The sequence below is a fragment of the Phacochoerus africanus genome, chromosome 11 (assembly GCF_016906955.1).
Source record: "Phacochoerus africanus isolate WHEZ1 chromosome 11, ROS_Pafr_v1, whole genome shotgun sequence".
Taxonomy (NCBI): Eukaryota; Metazoa; Chordata; class Mammalia; order Artiodactyla; family Suidae; genus Phacochoerus; species Phacochoerus africanus.
In genome coordinates, this window is record NC_062554.1 from 71,290,484 (window position 1) to 71,312,438 (window position 21,955).

General features: G+C 36.2%; 1 protein-coding gene across 1 annotated transcript in view; it reads left to right on the plus strand.

Annotated features, from left to right (window-relative positions):
* AKAP9 (A-kinase anchoring protein 9) overlaps positions 1 to 21,955 on the plus strand; it is a 150,684-nt gene that overhangs the window by 70,508 nt on the left and 58,221 nt on the right. The window contains 7 exon segments of the mRNA XM_047754061.1: positions 2,866 to 2,997; positions 2,999 to 3,223; positions 5,023 to 5,247; positions 6,331 to 6,471; positions 6,939 to 7,039; positions 9,665 to 9,870; positions 17,569 to 17,801. Coding sequence (XP_047610017.1) covers positions 2,866 to 2,997; positions 2,999 to 3,223; positions 5,023 to 5,247; positions 6,331 to 6,471; positions 6,939 to 7,039; positions 9,665 to 9,870; positions 17,569 to 17,801 — 1,263 coding nt within the window.

The window sequence follows — 21,955 nt, forward strand, 5'->3', positions numbered from 1 at the left end:
TGTCTTTCCATATTGCATTCTTAGTATTGATAGACAGATAAGTAGATTAGGTTCAAGACAGAGATTAAAATAAAAGCCAGGCATTCCCATTGTGGCTCAGCAGAAATGAGTCTGACTAGCATACATGAGGATGCAGGTTCGATCTCTGCCTTGGCTCCTCAGGAGCAAAGTGTAGGTCACTTGGTGTAGGAGCTGTGGTATAGGTTGCAGACTTGGCTCGGACCCTGCGTTGCTATGGCTGTGGTGTAGGCTGTCAGCTGTATCTCTGATTTGACCTCTTAGCCTGGGAACCTTCATATGCCACATATGCAGCCCTCCAAAGACAAAAAATAAAGAAAGGCCAGTTTTAAGGCTTTGACAACTAGTTAAAAAATATTGAAGGTATGTTTTGCTAAGCTGTGTTGCCTTGTTCACCAATTCCTTCATCTGAGTCTTTGGCATTTTGTTGTAATGGGCATATTTTCCTGATGACAATGTCCAGAACATTATTACCAAACCCTGGTTCTGTCTAAACTGGCATAGGCATCTAGGAGGTCCATTTTACTTAGTGAGATGTACTAGTGGGTTGTCTGGACAGAATATAATGTGTAGTGTTTAAGGTGCTTGACCTCTATGGTTAGACACTGTGGATTTGCTTCAGATCTCTATCTACTCTAACACTTATTACACATGTGACAATTGACGTGGCTCCTAATCTTGTACGCTTCACTTTTCTCAGCATTGGAGTTCCTGTTGTGGCTTAGTGGGTTGTGAACCTGACTGGTATCAGTGAAGATGTGGGTTTGATTCCCTGGCCTCGCTCAGTGGGTTAAGGATCTGGCGCTGGTGTAGGTCGCAGACACAGTTTGGATCTGGCATTGCTGTGGCTGTGGTGTAGGCTGGCAGCCAAAGCTCTAATTCACCTCCTAGCCTGGGAGCTTCCAATATGCCGTGGGTGCAGCCCTAAAAAGAAAAAAAAGAATTCTCAGCATTGACTGTTATCATTGTAATTATTCTTCCTAATTCACTTGTAACTTTATACTTCTAGACAGATTTGTTCAGATGTACAGTGTTACATTTTAGTTGGGGGTGGGGCTCAGATAAGAATGCAGAATTTCAGCTCCAACTTTCACCATTTATTTGCTCTTTGTTTTGGGGGTCAAAGACATGTATATCACTTAATATCATAGTCTTTTTACTCTCTGTCCTTAGTTTCCCCATCTGTTCAAATCAGGGTAATAATTGTGCCTGCCTTGTAGGATTTTTAAATGAAATAAAAGAAGAGCTTGATAAATGATCATTGCTGCTTTTATTGTTGCTATACTGTTATCAGCATTATTCTATTCGAGCAGTTCTCCATTCAGGAGCTGGAAGACATTACATTTGGGAAGAAGGAGGCTAGCAGGAACCAGCTGGGAATCAGGACCCCAGATATACAAATCAGGTTCAAGATAGGACATTAAAGCAATAGTCCAGTTATATGGCCAGAACCAACAGGGAGAACATAAAAGGTTGAAGGCCAGTAGACACAAAAGTTTCAAACCCCAGGCATACTGTATCTTTGACAGTGGCAGTCAGGCTTCCCCTACTACAAATTCTATGTGGGGATGGTACTTTAAAAAAAAGGTTAATCAAGGAATTCCCATTGTGGCTCAGTGGTTAACGAACCCAACTAGGATCCATGAGGACTCGGGTTCGATCCCTGCCCTCATTCAGTGGGTTAAGGATCTGGTGTTGCTGTGAGCTGTGGTGTAGGTTGCAGACGCAGCTCGGATCCCACATTGCTGTGGCTCTGGCATAATCAATACGGTTGATTCTCAGAGGCTTAGACTTGTAAGAGCCAAGGCTGCTGATCAGAATTTCTGAGCACCTATGGTGGGTGGGAGTAAAATAAGCAGGTATTCAGGATCATGATTGAAGTAGAAAATGAAATAGATTAGACTGAATTGTATTTGCATACTCACCAGTCACATAAACCTAGTGCTGTACTTCTGGGGGTTTACTGTAAGGAAATTAGAAGGAATATGCACAATGACACAATTAAAAAGATTTTGTCACAAGTGGTTTATAAATTGGTGTTAAGAATGGATCCACTCTGGAGTTCCTGCTGTGGCGCAATGGGATTGGCAGTGTCTGTAGAGTACAGGGATGGGGATTTGATCCCCAGCCCAGTACAGTGGTTTAAGGATCCAGTGTTGCTGCAGCTGTGGCATAGGTCACAACTGTGGCTCAGATCTCTCCCTGGCCTGAGAGTGCTGTATGCCTTGGGTTGTGCAAAAAAGGAAAAAAAAAAAAAAAAAAGAATGGATTCATTCTAAATGTCCAACATAGAGAATTGATTTAATAAATTTATTATATCTGTATAATATGAAACTTTAAACCTATTTAAAATTATATGGAAATGTAGTTCTTAACTCAAAATGGTATTTACCATAGTTAAGCTATAAAACCAGATTATGGTATTAGAATATAACTACTTTTCATAAGAAAAATGCATATCTGTATCTATTCATATCCACATCTATATGTAAAGAAATGTATTGCAAATGCATTTACTGAAGTTTTAATAGTGATGTTTCTTGGAAGAGAGAAACATAAGGGCTGTTATTTCTTTTCTAATTTCTATACTGAACATTTATTGCTGTTGTAAGAAAAAATTTTATCATTATTTATTTTTAAAATGCAAGCAGTAAAGTACCTCGGCATGAGATTTATTTTCGAATAGAGAATCATATCTCCTTACTGTTTTATCTAAGAATTTCTTTTAGTTTAAAACCACAAGGCCATCTTCTTACTAATTCATGTAATTTTGAGAGGTATCTTACTTTTTAAATTCTTCCTAGTATTTATAAACCTAATTCTTTTTTATTTACTTCATTTCTTTAGGTCATTGTGTCAATGAGTATAGCATTTGCTCAGCAAACTGAACTATCTAGACTATCTGGGGAAAAAGAAGATACTACATCATCAAAACAAACATCTGCTCTCTATCAGCAAGAACAGCATTACTTAAATGAAACTGAAATTATCACAAGGTCAGATTGGTTTTCAGACTTCTGAGGCAACAGATGGGAAATTTCATGAAGAATTTAAACCACTTAGTAAAGAGTTAGGAGAAGATGCAGAGGAAGTTCTTTCATCAGACAGGGATAATCTTGATAATACACAAGAATCAAAGGACCATGAACTGGCTATTTCAGAAGAAATGTTCTCCAAGGATAAAACATTTATAGTCAGACAATCTGTAAGTATGCTTCCTTGAGTATAAAACTTATTAAAAAATTGTGGCTTCCCTCACTCTAAAAATAGAGTAATGTTATGCAGTAATAACAGTAATGTAATGGAGAAGTATTCAGTTCAGTCTTGACTTACAGTTTTTAAAGTATGTGAGTAAATGACTTATTATTAAATAAGTTTGTTATTATTTATTAATAAAATAGTCTGACTCTTAGTATTTCTATTTGTCCTATACTCATTGCACATGTTAAAACCTCATTGTAAGTTATACCTATATTAATTTTGTTTCAGTTCATGATACCACAGTTTGACAATATATGTGAATAAAAGACTTGCTTAATTTAATATAATAATATCATAAGGAAATAGTTACCTGTTTGAGAAGACAATTTAAAGCATTCTACCCTGTGTATGCCAATTCCTTTTCTTTACTTGGTCGTGAATGGAGGACCTATCCTCTGTCTATACCTCAACTGTACCTTTAATAGAATGTAATAAATTCTACTTTTTAAAATTATCTTAGTTCAGTTTTTTGTTAATGTTCATGATAGGTTTTTTTTTTTAATCGTTATTTTTTAGGATAGGTTATATCTTATTTAGAGGCATATTCAAATAAAATTGTCAGCTTCCAAGTGCAAAATTGAGGTATTTTCCAGCAACTGTTCAAGGCAAAATGGTTTGTTTAAGTATAGCTTTTTAGGAATGGAGGGACTTGTAAAAATCCACGAAGGAGTTGACTTATTATGAGTATGAGAAAGTGGAATATAAGGCTTTTATTTTCAAATAAATTATTGAAGATGGCTTCTTACCAAGCAGTTCTCTGTAGTACTCTGATGATCACTGCATAGTATAAATTAAAGAGAGAAAATTTCTTATTTTATAAATACAATTTTAGAGTGTAAGTATTCCATTTATATTATTTCTTTATAAAATCTCAAGAGGAATAGGAGTTCCCTGTCATGGCTCAGCAGTAACAAACCTGACTAGTATCCGTAAGGATACGGATTTGATCCATGACTTTGCTCAGTCGGTTAAGGACCCTGCATTGCATGAGCTGTAGGGTAGGTCACAGGTGCGGCTTGGATTCCACTTTGCTGTGGCTGTGGCAAAGGCCTGCAGCTGCAGCTCCAATTCAAGCCCTAGCCTAGGAACTTGATATGCCGTGGGCATGGCACTTAAAAAATAAATGTGGAGTTACTCATTAGGAGTAGAAGCACTCTTGAGTGTCTTTATTCTTCTCCTACCTTAGATTATATCTAAATAACTGATAGTTATTTTGCTTTTGGAGAATGTGTATAATGATAATAAAGTAACTTCATATTGATTTGACATTATAATTGAGACAAATATTTTTAAAAATTATTTATGCTTTAGTTTAAGAGTGGGAATTTTAAAATGAGGTGCCTCGCGGGGTTAGTATTAGAATTATTTTCATATCTATTTAAAGTATCAATGCTGGAGTTCTTGTAGTGGCTCAGTGGTTAATGAACCAGACTAGGAACCATGAGGACGCGGGTTTGATCCCTGACCTTGCTCAGTGGGTTAAGGATCTGGTGTTGCCCTGAGCTATGGTGTAGGTCACAGACATGGCTTGGATCCCATGTTGCTGTGACGGTAGCATAGGCTGGCAGCTACAGCTCCAATTCGACGCCTAGCCTGGGAACCTCCATATGCTGCGGGTGCAGCCATAAAAAGACAAAAAAATAAAAATAAAATAAAATATCAATGTTGACACATTTTTATGGTTGAAATTTTAATTTTTTTGAAATTCTCATTTTTATTAAATTTTTTTTTTATCATTTTTAGCTCCATGATGCAATTTTGGTATCAAGCATGGATGCTTCCAGACAACTAATGTTAAATGAAGAACAATTGGAAGATATGAGACAGGAACTTGTACGACAATATGAAGAACATCAACAGGCAACAGAATTGTTAAGGCAGGCACACATGCGGCAGATGGAGAGACAGCGAGAAGACCAGGAACAGCTACAAGAAGAGATTAAGCGGCTGAATAAACAACTAGCTCAGGTAAGGGACCTAGAGTCCCTTTTCTCCCCAATTAAAATAGCAATATTCTTTATATAGGCTTTTTTTTTTTTTTTTTTTAAGAGTCAAAACTATTGCTGAGATCTAAATAAATACAAATATTTAACATCAGGAACAAACTCCACTGGTACGACAGCCTTAGATCTTGTTAGGGACACCTAACTCAACCTTGGAGTGCCTAGTCTCTCACCATTTGGCTTACCTACTTTGTTTAGGCACAGAGAAATTGGTTACAAGGTTGTTTGTTTTTAATCGTTCCATTGACCATACATGGCAATAGTACTTAGACAATTTTGGAAAATTTTTGTGTCAAGGTGCAGTTGATATTCAGTTTCTCCATATTACAGATTTGTGAGTCTATCAGTTAGCATCTCCAAGGTTTATCTTTATAACTATCTTTAATCTATCTTTTTAATCATGAATGGGAATCTAAAGTTGTATGTTTCTGGAACTTTCTCCAGGGAAACATCTCTTCTTGATTTGAGAAGTGAAAATTTTTATAATGTTCTTACCACTTTCTTGACTAAATTTACATACTCTTGGTATTTGGGAACTGGATTCTTATCAATTGTTGTATATAATATACTCACAAAATCACTGTAGAAAAGCAAATATTTATGTAAAAGTTCTTATAAAAACAAATTTAATCAGTTTATTTTGAAAAGGTAAAATATGAGATAACAGAACTCTTGAAATATAGTTTCACATATAAAATAATAGGAAAATTGGGAGTTGAACAGAAAATATGTCATTTTGAAAAAATTAATTTTGCTTTTCTTCATTGCATTTTGTAGATTTTAACTTCTGAATTCTCAATGCAAAATTGGCATATGAAATAATACTGAGCTGCACAAATTCCTGAATAGTTAGGCCTAATTAGCTTTTCTTTAAATTTCAAATTTTGCATTGAACTGTATATATGCTTTTAACCCCTAATCATGGAATATGAATCATGGTAGAACCAGGGCCTGTTGGTTCCAGGGGATTAAAAGAAATCTGCTTAATATTCCTGCTTTTTCCTTCTATCGCAAACAATATTCTCTCATGACCTTTTTTCTTATTTAGAGATCCTCAATAGATAATGAAAACCTGGTTTCAGAGAGAGAGAGGGTGCTTTTAGAGGAGCTGGAAGCACTAAAGCAGCTGTCTTTAGCTGGAAGAGAGAAGCTGTGTTGTGAGCTGCGCAACAGCAGTACGCAAACACAGGTAGTATGGACTTTGGCCCACCCAGGAGCAATGGATCAGCGATGCAGTAGAATCTGTGTGTCTTTGTTGTTGGTGTGAAATGTATTTTTTATGGATATGAACTTAATGTATTTGTGATTATTTACATGTAAGGTAGGTGGAGTCAAGATGCCTTACATTCCATGTAATTTGAATCTGACAGTGGTTTAGCAGCAACTGTTATTTCACCAAGGAGCAGAGTAACCTAACAAACTTTTTTGTCGCAGTATAGCATTAGTATTTTTTTCATCTGTGCACCAGACTGTTTTATCTTTTATGATAATGCTAACTTCTTGATAAAATATAGTTAGATGTTACTTCAAACAGTATCTGTTTTGTACACAGAGTTTGTTTCACCTCGTAACAATATAGAAGAATGACATGCTGTTTTCAAGATGACAGGTTTTCTTTCTGTCTTGTCCTCCCTACCTTTACAAAAACTTAAACAGAATGGAAATGAAAACCAAGAAGTTGAGGAACAGACCTTTAAAGAAAAGGAATTGGACAGAAAACCTGAAGAGGTGCCTCCTGAAATTCTGTCCAGTGAAAGGTATACAGAATGTGTAATTTTTTCAATATAAAGTGAATTAAAATATTTGTTTCAGTGTTATAAACTTGATTTGTCCTTATTTTTATCTTGTGCATTTTATTTGTACATTAAATCTGTATATAAAGAATGATCAATTTTTGATCATTAAATTATAAAAAATCTTTCATATATGAAGTGATTTAATTGGATAGTGATCATATACCTAACTCAGCAAATGATAAGGTGTTATTTGGTTATTGAACCTTTCTTGATTAATTTTATTCTGCTCATCTGCCATTTTTTTTTTTATCCTAAAAAATAAAGTTGTGCTTGTGAGCTTATTCCTTTGCTATATGGACATGCATTTAGTATAAGCCACCCTCTGGTTTGTTTATAATGAGAAAAAAAAGTAAATGTGATGGGCTGCAGTTAGATTCTTTCATGACTTTATAACAGATGAGAACTTTTAATCCACATCCAACTTTTTATAGAGAAATAAATGAATGATCCAATGTTAATAAAACTTTCCCTTACTTTGATTTTATAGAGGTTAATATAAAAATGAGAATAGTTATCCCATATTAATAGTAAAGACTTTAAGCACAACATTTTAAAATTTGTTTTGTTCAAATGAAAATAATTTCTTTAATTTTAAATCAAACCTAATATCTACTAACTTAATTTCCTCCTTTTCCAATTTCTGTTACTGTCAACCCTCTGTGTCCTCCTAACCTCCTTCCTCAGCTTGCATGGAGGAATTTGGCCCCTAAGATTTTGGCTTCCCCATTGGATCATCAGTATGGAACACAGTCAGTATGGAACTCAAACAAGAAAGACAGTGTATGAAAATTAGATTACCGTGGCAATATAAAATAAACACTTTGTTTATTTTATATGATTTATCTATAATTGGTATATTTAAAAAATTTACAGTGTTTAATTTTTAGGAATTTTTGTAGTGAGTGTTGATAAATGAGTATTCCTATTTTTTTTTTTTTGCCATCATATTAGTTCTAATCATTTCTTTTACGTAGAAATATTTTCATATCATCCTAGTCCTGGTGTGTTTGGGGCTTGAACAAAACCCCAGAAGAAGTTAAATAAAACTTTACTTACTCCCTACTAAGTTATTTAGAGTTTTATTTTTAATATTCTTGCTCATGGAAGCAGAGAACTTGATCTAGGTGTAAAATTAGAACTGTCTTTTTCACTTGACAAATACTGAAGGAAGACTGTTCCACTTATTACCTTGTCTTAAAATAGCCATGCCATGAGCCTGTGAAAGCAGATACCCTGTAACCTGATTGTTGGTGACCTCCCACAATGTAAAGATAAAAGAGAAACTATCTTAAGTCTGAGGGCCTTTATTATGAAAGTCTCTTATTTTGTCTACATGTTTTAAATATATAGTTTGCCACTGAAGTACCTTTGTTGAATTAAGCTGTTAGGATAAGAGAGTTAAGTTATTCAGAAGATAAATCAGATAACCTTCTAGATCACTATTTATGAAAGTATATTTCTTGGCATGTGAAAATGTATATATTAAGGAAAAAGGAAAGCTTACAGAAACACTTTGTTCAGGATAATCCCATTTTTCTTTTTAAAATGTATATATTTCTGAGAAAGGGGAGGGGGAGAATATCCAGAAGGCTAGGTATTAAAGTGTTAACAGTGATTATCTCTGATTGCTAAGGGTTTTTTTTTTTTGGGTGGTTAGGAACATTTTCTAATTTTTTAAAAGTAAAAATATAAAAAAGAGAGGCATTGTTAATTCCATTTGGTTGAAAATAGGTTTCTTCTACTGGCTGAAATGACTGTGGTATATGTAACTGGAGAAACTTCTGTCTCTGGAGCAGATATAGTAAATGACCTGGGATATTCCTTCTGGTATTGAAAGATAGTGAAATTGCACTATAGACCTTTTTAAAAACAGGTCTCTGTCTACTTTTTGTAACTTGACCATGTAGATCATCGCCTTAAGTTATGGAAATACTAACACATTTTTTTTTTCTGGTGAAATTGTTCTGTTACATTTTAAAATATATTGTTCTACATATAAAAATTTGAATAGAAAATGTTTAATTGTAAATGGTATTACTAGCTCAGTAACTTGCATATGCTTAGGTACTGCTACACTTTATAAAACTGAGCTTTTGCATCTCCCTAAAATTTTCTTCTAGTTGAGAAAACTCTTCTAGCTTAAAACTTTGGTTATTTGATTTCTTTTAGGTCAATAAAATGCTGCACATTTAAGAAAATGTTATAGTTCATTGATAAATTTTTCAGAAGAAAAAATTTTATGTCAAATCAAATACAAAAGGCAGGAGTTCTCTTGTGGCTCAGAGGGTTAATATCCAGTGTTATCACTGCAGTGGCTCAAGTCACTTCTCTGGCACGGGTTCAGTCCCTGGCCCTGGAACTTCTGCAAGCCAAAATAAATAAATAAATATGTAAATAAAGAAAGAAATTCTTATTAAAAAAAATACAAAAGGCACTTCATTGTGCTATTGCATACCATTTTAGTAGGATCATAGGAAGTTTGATTTTTTTAAGTCAAATATTTTTTAGTGTATTTTTTGTGGAAAATAATGAAATGTTTGCTTTAAAAGTTTAAACTTTTTAATAAATGTTTCCTTATCTATACAGGTATGCACTCCAGAAGGCTAATAATAGACTTTTGAAAATCCTCTTAGAAGTTGTAAAGACAACAGCAGCTGTTGAAGAAACAATTGGTCGCCATGTCCTTGGTATTCTAGATAGATCTAGTAAAGGCCAGTCATCTGCCTGCCTAATTTGGATGTCAGAAGCAGAGACACCAATAAAGTCATGTGTCCATGAGGAACATACAGGAGGTAAAAGTTTTATATGCTGTTGAAACTATCATCATTTTCTTCAACAAATCTTGCTGAGTTCAAAGCACCTTAATATGTGTCGAAAATACAGAAGAGAAAATATTAAAGTATTTTCCAATAAAAAGACCTCCAAACACAAATACACTAGAGCCGGTCTTTTCAAAAGAGCATTGTTGTTAGCATTTGCAAGGGAGTGTATTAGAGTTTCATTACACATAACTCAGGGTTATTATTGTGCTACATCAACCAAATGCTGTTTAATTTCTTCAGTGAAAGAAAAGTTCCATATCACCACTCGGGACTCTTAACCAATATCTCTGAGGTTTAAGCAACATCCTAAAACCATCCTGTAAATTAAGGAAAGCTTAGAAATAAAAAGCTTTTAAGAATCAAGCATCAGTTTTTCACATACCTGTTGAGATGGTTAGAAGAAAGTCTTTCTAAGAAACCCAAGGTTTGGAGCTCCAGTCATGGCTCAGCAGTTAACGAATCTGACCAGCATCCATGAGGACACAGGTTTGATACCTGGCCTCACTCAGTGGGTTAAGCATCCAGCATTGCCGTGAGCTGTGGTGTAGGTCACAGATGTGTCTTGGATCCTGTGTGGCTGTGGCTATGGCATAGGCCAGCAGCTACAGCTCCAATTGGACCCCTAGCCTGGGAACATTCATATGCCGTGGATGAAAAAAAAAAAACCAAAAAACCCAAGGCTTGATCTATCTTTGGACTGTCTTCTCCTAGGTCCTTTCTTCCTTTTGGGAAAACATTCTGAAGTATGACAGAGTATGTGCAGATCTGAGGGTTAGGTCCTAACATGACATGACATAGCTGTCTTCCTAATTCTTCCTTTCTGGCTATGTTGGCTGGACTCGTCTTTGGATTTCTTACTTTCACGGTTGCTAAGCTCCAGTCTCTAATCTTATTTTTTTTCCAATTCCTTGTTCCTTGCTGGAGAGGGATCAGGAAATAAAAGTGGAAAAAGTTTTTGTCAGATGGAGAAAGCCAGGGTCTGGCCACTTGGATCAGATGATCAAGGCCTTTCATCACTACCATTCCATACCCAAGAACTTCTCCCCATTTGGACCCCAGTCATCTAAAAATAAAAATGCCAGGAGTTCCCGTCGTGGCGCAGTGGTTAACGAATCCGACTAGGAACCATGAGGTTGCGGGTTCGGTCCCTGCCCTTGCTCTGTGGGTTAACAATCCGGCGTTGCCGTGAGCTGTGGTGTAGGTTGCAGACGCGGCTCGGACCCGCGTTGCTGTGGCTCTGGCGTAGGCCGGTGGCTGCAGCTCCGATTCGACCCCTAGCCTGGGAACCTCCATATGCCGCGGGAGCGGCCCAAGAAATAGCAACAACAACAACAACAAAAATAAATAAATAAAAATAAAAATGCCAGCTTACACAGTTTTTCAGAGCATTCTGTTTATGAAGTTTCATGTGGAAGAATGAAAAGAAATTATCCTACTGAGAGAAAGTTGGCCTGATTACAGGTTGGCCAGTAACATGTTTCTAAGTGCAGAGAAAAGCTTGATTTCTAATTTTTAAGTAAAAATGATTTTTAAAGCCTCAGTTACATTCAAAGATAATTTTAAAAAATGCGTTTTAAGTAAGAGCTGAAATAATACTATAACTTTAAACTTCTTTAAAACTCATTCTTTGCTTTCCCTTTTTTTTTTTTTTTTTGCCACACCCATGGCATGTGGACGTTTTCAGGCCAGGGATTGAACCCATTCCATAGCAGTGGCCAGAACCATAGCAGTGACAATGATATGGATCCTAAACCACTAGGCTTCCGGGGTACTCCTAAATATTTATTTTTAAAGCCTTAGTTGATTGAACTAGATAGATATTAAATGGTATTAAGTAAACATTAAATACCATGATTTTATTTATTCTTGAATCACAATTTCATTGCCTCCTTCACTAGACTGAGAATTGTTGTAAAACAGAGCAAAAAGAAATTGTTCAATAAATGGTTTTAGAATTAGACTGACAGTACTACTTACTGTATCATTGGAAATCTTTTTTATTTTTCTTCTTATAGCCATACCTACAGGTTATGGCAGTTCCTGGGCTAGGGGTCAAATCAGAGCTGCAGCTGCAAACTCATGCCACAGCCATGGCAACTCCAGATCCGAGCTGCATCTGTGACCTATCTGTGACCACAGCTTGTGGCAACTCTGGATCCTTAACCCACTGAGAGAGGCCAGGGGTTGAACCTGCATCTTCACAGACACTATTTTGGGTTCTTAACTGTCTGAGCCACAGCAGAAACTCCAGAAATCTTAAAATAGGGCATAGACATGGAGTTCCCATTGTGGTGCAGTGGGTTAAGAATACAACTGTAGCAGCTGTGGAGTCGCTGTGGAGCATTCAATCCCCGTCCCAGGAATTTCCATATGCCACGAATGCAGCTATTAAAAAATAATAGGACATAGACATATTTAATCTATATTAAGAGATTTAGATGCAACCATGCAAGAAAGAAGACTAGTAGATCAGATGTTCTTTTAGGTCTGCTATCTTATAGAAAAGGAATATAAATATAATCCTCTCAGCCTGAGTTAAATTACCAACTTTTTTCCTTTTGTAACTATGGGAACGCTGCTCTGTAAGTGAGTTTGCTGTCTTTTAAGGTATGTTGTTTGCCAAATATTTCAGCAACCACTTAGAAATATCTAGGAGAACCGATAACAAAAACAAAAAATATTTTTGTAATGTACAGAACATTCCTCAAAGTGTCTTTTGAATACCTGTAGAACAGCAAAATGCCCCCTTTCCTAGATGTTTGAGTGAAACTAGTTTATGAAATAATTGTTTTTTAAAAGTGTAATTTGATAAATACTTTTACAATGAGGCCAAGAAAATATTACCTAATTATATACATCAAGATTCATTTGTAGAAAATAAATAGCCCTTGATTGAGAGCTTAACCAAGAGTGAAGTTAATTTAAAAAATACTTCTAACAACAACAAGATTTCCTGTCATGGCTCAGCAGTAATAAACCCAACTAGCATCCATGAGGACGTGGGTTTGATCTCTGGCCTCGCTCATTGGGTTAAGGATCTCGCAGTGCGCTGAGTTGTGGTTTAGATTGCAGATGCAGCTCAGATCTGGTGTTGCTGTGCTTGTGGTGTAGGCTGACAGCTGCAGCTCAAATTGAACCCCTAGCCTGGGAACTTCCAAATGCTATGGGTGTGGCCCTAAAAATAACAAAAAAAAAAACTTCAACAAAGTTTGAAAAGAATAAATTTGGGGAGTTCTCTGGTGGCAAGGTATGTTAAGGATCTTGCATTGTCACTGCTGTGGCTGGGGGTTGCTGCTGTGGTGTATGTTCAATCACTGGGTTGGGAACTTCTGCACGCAATTGGCATGGCCAAAATTAAAAAGTTAAAATTAAAAACAACTTTGATTTTTTAACTGTTAGCTGATAAAGAATAATAGTAAGATATAAGAGGAAAGATTAAATTCACAATTAAGTACAGTATGAAGAATATTAAAGCAGAGATGGAGTTCCTGTAGTGGTGTCACGGAAACGAATCCAACTAGTATCTGTGAGGATGCAGGTTCAATCCCTGGCCTTGCTCAGTGGGTTAAGGATCCGGCGTTGTGGTGAGCTGTGGTGTAGGTCACAGATGAGACTCGGATCTGGCGTGGCTGTGGCGAAGCCTGGCAGCTACAGCTCTGCTTCAACCCCTAGCCTGGGAACCTTCATATGCTGTGGGTGCAACCAATAAAAAGCAAAAGAAAAGAAAAACAAGAGATAAGAATTTTGTTGGGGTTATAATGTGCACTTTCCATTTAATTACTCAGTTTTTTATGTTCTTGTTTTTGGCAATGTTGTGCTAGTCTTACAGACAGAATTAGGAAGACCACTAATATCATTTGGGGACACTTAGCTTCATTTTGCATCTTGAAGAAAATATTGAATTAAAGGAATATAAGTTAAAACTTTAAAGAAAACATTGTCTTTAAAATATTGATACCCTGTCCCATATGTAAGATGTCTCTGATGTTTCTTCTTATTTTTAATGTAAATATTATTATAAAAACTAAAGTGAACTTTTAGAATATCTTATGCCCTATTTAATACAAAACAACTTTTGCTTTTCAATTTTTATATATGCCTTTTTATTGTAGGTAGTAACACTTGTGATCTATTTTCAGCCTTCAAGTCTAAACTTGTTTAGATTTTAAACATGTGTGGACTTGCTAGCTCTCCAAAAAAATAAATAATTGACTTACTAATTTGCTCCTCATAAGAGGAACCTACTTTATGAAACTGAAGGGAAATTTTGAGCCAATGTGAAATTGCTTGAACTTGAGTGAATACTAGACTGGTTCATAAAAATGACTTCCTCCAGGGGGTTAAAAGGAAATGTCCTGTAATGTGATGTTTCAGTGGTAGAAAGCTTATACTTCCCTGAAGAGAACAGGGACTGAATTTCATTTGCAACTTTTTTTTTTTGAGCAGTGTGATGGTGCAGAAAGAATGCCAGATTATGAATGAGGAGGTCCTTGATTGTTTTAGCTCACTGTGACCTTTGGCAAGTTTCTGGTTTACCCTGGGCTTCAGTCCAGTTTATCTGTTAGGTACAAGAGTTAGACTAGAGTCAGTGGTTTCCCCTTGAAGCCCTGGAAATCCTCAGGTCATTGGGGCAGGAGAATGCTCTATCATATCACCCATCCTGCTTATCCTGAGAAGTTTATTGCTGTCTATATGGAATGTACATGGTATAATCCATAAAATAAGTGACTAAAGAATTTTTGAATAACCATCATCTGCTATATTTAAGACACAATCTGAGTGGTTTGTCAATCTGAAATCATGATTCTGTTCACCAAACTGGTCATTCTGAGATTTCTGTTGACATTTTATGAAATTACTCTGCCAATTTAATATTTTTCTCTGCTTTTCCCACCAAAGACTAGTTATTATAAATATAAGTTTGATGTTGTTTTCATTCTTTTATTTCATTGGAGTAAACACATTCTGTTTCTTCTTTGGAACATATTCAGATTATTTTTGTTTATATCTTCAAAATGTTATCAATAAAATGCATTAAGCTGGTTGACATCTTCATCTTTTCTAGGTACTTTAATGTCTTTTTTATTAGCCATTAAAAATTAACATTCAGTGGCTTTTTATAATCCATTTTGTTTTATATATCTTTATATTTTGTGTTTGAGATTTGTTCCTGTTTAATATAGTATCTTAAGTGTTTTTCATTCTCATTGATTCCTTCTGTATACCCTAAAACATGCTGTTAGCTTCATAATAACAAAAAAAAAAAAAAGGTTTTTCTTAACTTTGTTCCCCCTTAAGGTAAACTTCGGTAAACTTCACCAAACTCTTAAGAGCAATTAGACCAACTTTCACCAGCTTTGGTTTCTGTTTCTACAGTACCATTGCTGCTCTCTAAGGACAACAGTGACCTCCCAGTTGTTAAACCCAGTAGCATCTTCTCAGTTTTTGTCCTATTTGACTTTCTTGACAAATAACATAATTGAAATCTCTATCTTTTTGAAATGTTCTCTTCTTGTCTCTTGAACATCTCTTTCCTGTCTTTCTCTATTTTTTCTAAACACATTTTCTTTTGTTGGCTTATTTTATACAGAGGCTCCAACTGTTTGTGCTTCTTTTTTTTTTTTCCTTTTTAGGGCCACGCCTGTGGCACATGGAAGTTCCCAGGCTAGGAGTTGAATCGGAGCCATAGCTGTCGGCCTACACCACAGCCACAGCAACACCTGATCTGAGCTGTGTCTGCGACCTATACCACAGCTCAAGCAATGCCAGATCCTTAACCCACTGAGCAAGGCCAGGGATCAGACCCACATCCTTAAGGATATAAGTCAGGTTCGTTACCACTGATCCACCATGGAAACTCCTGTATTTGGGCTCTTAAAACAAATGTGTCTACTTCCAAGATTTGACTCTCACCTTTCTACAAGTGAGTACTAAGTCTCTGCAGACCCAGATTTCCAAAAGTCGACTTAGTTCCTTCACATATCCTATTAACACTTCAGACTAACCATTTTTCATGCTTACTCTGTACTCTTTCTCCTGATTTTTTAGTATTTCTCTTAATGACTCTTCTCTAAGAATCATCTCCGCTGGAAACCCAGGGTCATCTTTGACTACATTTCTTTCTTATACATTCAGTCTCTTCTAACCTTTGCCCAATGCCCATTCATTTTATATCATGCCTTTAACATTTCTCACCAGGGCAGTTGAAATAACATTCTAGCCAGACTCTTCTCCTTCTCTAGTCCTTCCTCTGCATTGCTTTAGGTTGCTTCTGATTCGTAGATTTCATTATTATCTTGCTTCTCAAAAAATGATTTACTTCCCCATGATTTGATAACCAAACCTGCAGCTTCCTATAAAATTTAAGACCATTCACATCTTGAATCCACCCCCTTTTTTCAGCTCTTTCTCCTACCTCATTCTTGCTTCTCTGCATACTTTCACCCCATAAAGCCTTGACTTCCCATCATATTGGAGTGTTATCTTTGCTCAGATTGTCAAATTCTCTGTATCCATTAAAAGAAAATGTCACTAGAATGCAATTAATTCCTTGGATAAAGATGCTGTATGAGTTCCCATTGTGGTTCAGCAGAATCAAACTGGACTAGTATCCATGAGGATGTAGATTCCAACCCTGGCCTCATTCAGTGGGTCTGGGGATCCAGTGTTGCCATGAGCTGTGGTGTAGGTCACAGAGGCAGCTTGGGTCCTGTGTTGTTGTGGCTGTGGCATAGGCTTGCAGCTGTAGCTCCGATTCGACCCCTATCCTGGGAACTTACATATGCTGCAGGTGTGGCCCTAAAAAGGAAAGGAAAGAAAAAAAAAAAAAAAACCATGAGTCTGTAGTTAAAATTAGAACTGCTCATTAGTCTGGCCTCTTCCCAGTATACATTCTGAAAAGTAGCAAAAGTGACAAAAAGTGACAAAAAGATCTTAGTCACTTTTACTGTCTAGCTGAGCAGGTCATGCTGCTCAGTATAGGAAATCAAAGGGTCTGCTCCAAAATCAAGCCCTTCTAATCCTTCCATTCAGCTGGAACATGCCCTTACACAGTGTTTTTCTTTTCATATTGTTGTTTATATATTTGTTTTTTCATTACACTGTGTGTGATGTTCTGGAGGATAGGAACCAGATCATGCCAGCTGTATGTGTCTCCATTACTTAGTAAACCCTATATGGTGGACGTTTAGTAAATATTTATTGAAAGGAGTCTTAAATTCCCCCCCCCCACCCCGCTGTACAGCATGGGGATCAAGTTATTCTTACAGGTATACATTTTTCCCCCACCCTTTGTTCTGTTGCAATATGAGTATCTAGACATAGTTCTCAATGCTACTCAGCAGGATCTCCTTGTAAATCTATTCTAAGTTGTGTCTGATAACCCCATGTTCCCAATTAAAATTTTTTAATCAAAGAAAAATACTATCTCAAATATTAATTTATACCAAGTCCTATAAGCATAGCATTATTCTTCCCATTCTTAGACCTGGTAGGTTATTGAAAATATTACATTCTGTATTTGCCTATTTTATTTATTTTGTGATAAGGTTATTAAGAGGCTTTATAGAGACAATGATTTCAGCTTTTAATTTCATGTTATTTTGTAACTTATCAGCTATACTTATTAATTATAATTGATTTATTACCTTTAAAATACTGTTATTCTAGTTACAGATGAATCCTTATCATCTTACTCTGGAAGTGATATACCAAGAAATGACAGTAGCATGTGGTCAAAAGTAACAGAGGAAGGAACAGAGCTCTCAAAACGGCTCGTGAGGAGTGGATTTGCTGGAACTGAAATAGACCCTGAAAATGAAGAGCTTATGCTGAATATTAGCTCTCGACTACAAGCAGCAGTTGAAAAACTCCTAGAAGCCATAAGTGAAACTAGTAATCAGGTAACCTTATGTTATTAATATGTACTGAGTTTGAAGTAGGTTTTTTTTTTTTTAAGCAGGGAATGGTGACTACATGTTTCTTTTAGTGACTCACAGAAATTTAGTTTGGTTCTCCTTTATTAATTTGTTGTCCTTGTGATAACGGGTATTGCTATCAGTAGCCTTTCGATGGTGATGGTTAATGTAATATACCAATAGACACTTTAGGTTCTAAAATTCATTGCTGGAGTTCCCGTCATGGTGCAGCGGAAATGAATCCAACCAGGAACCATGAGGTTGCCTGTTGGATCCCTGGCCTCACTCAGTGAGTTAAGGATCTGATGTTGCCATGAACTGTAGTGTAGGTCACAGACGCAGCTCGGATCTTGGGTTGCTGTGGCTGTGGTGCAGGCTGGCAGCTATAGCTTGGGTTGGACCCCTAGCCTGGGAATCTACACGTGCCACTGATGTGGCCCTAAAAAGCAAAAAATAAAAATAAAAAAATAAAATTCATTGTTTTAATTTTCAGTTTTTCTGGACTCATACATGTTCTTTTTTTGATAAAAAGATTTTAACTTTACCATTGTACGAAATCCTCCATTACAATATACATTATTTATCCAAAGGATTAGTATAAGGAATCTTTAAAATAAACCATATGCTCAAGTGTGTTATAACACACTACTGTTTCAGTATAATAAATGAAACCTACAATTCCTTCATGTGATTTTTACATCCTTTTCACAAATATGATTAGATTACCCCACTTTACTACCTTGGTTAGGAAATTAGTGAGGGACAGTTTTCACAGTAGAGTATTGTTTTCATAGAATTTTTGAGGGTATATGCCACTACATTTATGGCTTAACTTACAATTTTCTCTATAAGATTTTTATACCTGTATGGTAATTGTTTAAGTTACTCTATACAGAATTTGAAAAATTAATTGTTGCTTTAAAATGAAGAAATTTCACGCACTTAAGAAATGTTTAGTTTATCTGTAGACTCATAGCTGTTGTGTTAATCAAGTGAATGTCTCATTGTTGCCAGCCACAGGGCCAGTATTATTAACATTTTCACTGACATCTTTATTCAGAGTGTTCTAGATCCATGTGCATTTCAAACAGAAGTTGAGAAGTTGAAAGAATGTCTATGATTTCTTCTTATTTCTGATATCTGGGCTTCATTGATGCTTTTTATATTACCTGATACCCATTGTAATTTATGGACAGTCTGGGTAATGCACTGTAAAATTTGTTTTTTGACAAAATCAGAAGTGATCGGTGGTTGGACTTGTTCCTACAGGCTATATTGAGGAGAAACTTTCCCCATAATCCATTAACACTGTCAGGATGCGAGTGTGGGAGATGTTGTTTCCCAGGCTAAGGTTACAAGCTCATCACATCTGCTTATGTGACAGGTGGTGAGGTACAGTAGGAGCCTGATTATTCTCAGTTTGTTAAATACTAAAGCAGTGATCTGTTACTTAGATTTTACTGTATTGTCTTAGTTTAAATATTACTGAATAGATCACAGAAATTTTGACAAGAGTGGTAAATACTTCTAAAAGTGTGATCTCTATAAGCAGCAAAATAAATATAATTGAGGTCTTGTTCTAGATGTAAATTCTTAGTCCACACCCCAGACCTATTGAAATATGGAATCCAGAAGCCTATCCTTTTTTTCTGTTGGGACTGAATTTTTTAAAATTTCTTAAATTTAAAAAAATGTTCAAAATATAGTGGATTAACAACATTGTGCAAATTTCTGCTGTACGGCACTGATTCAGATATATATATATATATATACACATTCTTTTTCATATGTATTATTTTCCATTCATGGACTATCCCAGGAGATTGGATATAGTTCTCTGTGCTATACAGTAGGCCCTTGTTGTTTGTATATTCTAGTGTAATAGTTTGCGTCTACTAACCCCAAACTCCCAGTCCATCCCCCTCTCTCCCCCTCGGTAACCACAGGTCTGTTCTCTGTGTCCCAGCAGCCTGTCTTTTAACAAGACCTTTAGGTGATACTGGTACACACTAAAGTTTGAGAACCACTGACCTAGAAATTATTACCATAATGTTCACATTATTCTAGCTGAATTTTGAAGTGTTCTGCTAGTATGTATTAAATAAGAGCTTCGGGAGTTCCCGTCATAGTTCAGTGGAAACAAATCTGACTAGCATCCATGAGGACGCAGGTTTGATCCCTGGCCTTGCTCAGTGGGTTAAGGATCCGGCGTTGTTGTGAGCTGTGGTGTAGGTTGCAGATGCAGCTCGGATCTGGAGTTGCTGTGGTTGTGGTGTAGGCCATTGGCGACAGATCCATTTCGACCCCTAGTCTGGGAACCTCCACATGCCGTGGGTATGGCCCTAAAAACACAAAATAAATAAATTAATTAATTAAATAAGAGCTTAAAATATTTGACATTTGATATAAAAGTCATATTTTTAGGTGAATTGTATTTTTAAGGCAGTGGGAATAGAAACTTTGCAAAATTTTCTTTAAATTTGGTGCAGTTACTACTATTCCATGAGACATTGACTTCTTTAGAATATGTCATTAATAACTAAAATGATTTTGAATGTGATAATACAAAATAATGTATAGCCTTCTTTGTGAAATAACTAGTGTTCCGTTTTTCCTGTAAGGTGTCACTTGGTTCTTCTTCATAATGGAATATTTCCCTTTTACCTTAATTTTTTTTCTCTTGTCATAAAAAAATTCTAAAACAGAACTGACACTGCTGTAATATGTTTTTGCTTGCAGTGAAAGAGAAATTCAGGTAAATAGCTCAGCATAGGATACCCCAAGACTAGAAAAGAGAACAGCATCTGAGTTGAGACTAGGGTGGGAACAAATAAAGTTTGCTGGAGGACTTGATACTTTCAGATGAATCACTCATTCATCAAATTTATTGAGTATCTACTATATAACCATTGCCCTTCTAGGTAACTGGAAGTATAACATTGACCAAAATATACAAAATCCCTGCTTTCATAAAGCTTACATTATAATGATGGAGAGCAATAATAAATAAATATATGCTGTATGATGATATCTGATGTGAAGAAAAATAAAATATGAAAAGATAGGCCATGATGGGGGAAAAGGATGTTTTATACAGGAAAATTAAGGAAGGCCTAAGAATGTGTTAGTCAAGTACAACCCTTAAAGTATAGGAGGAGTTCCCATTGTGGCTCAGTGCATTAAGAACCCAACGTAGTCTCCGTGAGGATGTGGGTTTGATCTCTGGCCTTGCTCAGTGGGTTAAGAATCCAGTGTTGCTGCAGGCTGCAGCATAGCTTGGAGATGGGGCTCAGATCCCACGTTACTGTGGCTGTGGCATAAGCTGGCAGCTGCAGTTTGATTCAACCCCTAGCCCAGGAACTTCCATATACCTCAGGTGCAGCCATTTAAAAAAGAAAGAAAGAAAGAAAGAAAGAAATGTATTGGAGACAGCCACGTAATTAAGTAGGGGAAAAATGTTTCAGGGAAAGGACTATCAAGTACGAGGCCCTGAAGCGATCATATACTAACTCTTTGTGTGGTTTATAAAGAGGCCAATGCAGCTGGAGCAAGGAGAGTGGGCAAAGTGTGGGAAATGAAGTCAGAGTGATACCTGGGAACCAGATTCTATGGAGCTTGGAATTTAATTTTTAATGAGGTGTGGAGTCATTGTGTACAATTTTTTATCTTGTTATTTTGAAATGATTATAGACTTACAGAGAAGTTGTAAAAATAGTACCAAGAGTTCTCATATACTCTTCCCTGAGCTTCCCCTAACCCTAGGTGTTCCATAACCTTGACACTTGAAAGGCACTAGCCAGTTGTTTTGTAGAATGTCCCTAGGTTTGGTTTTGTTGGATATTTTCTCATGATTACATGAACCTGTTGAATTTTTGACAAGAATACCGCAGAAGTAATACGTGCTTCTCTGCATGTCAAATAGAAAGGCACAAGTCCTATTGTTGGGTGATGTTAATCTAGATTACTTGTATCTGGAGAGTTTTTCCAGTGTAGTATTATTATTTTCCTTTTGTAATTAATAAATGCCTTGGGGTAAGTACCTTCATACTAGGCAAATACCTTTTTCTCCTTAAACTTCCAACTGCTAATTTTAGCACCTCTTGGTCAGTCTTACCTGTGAAGTTATTACTGTGGTGTTT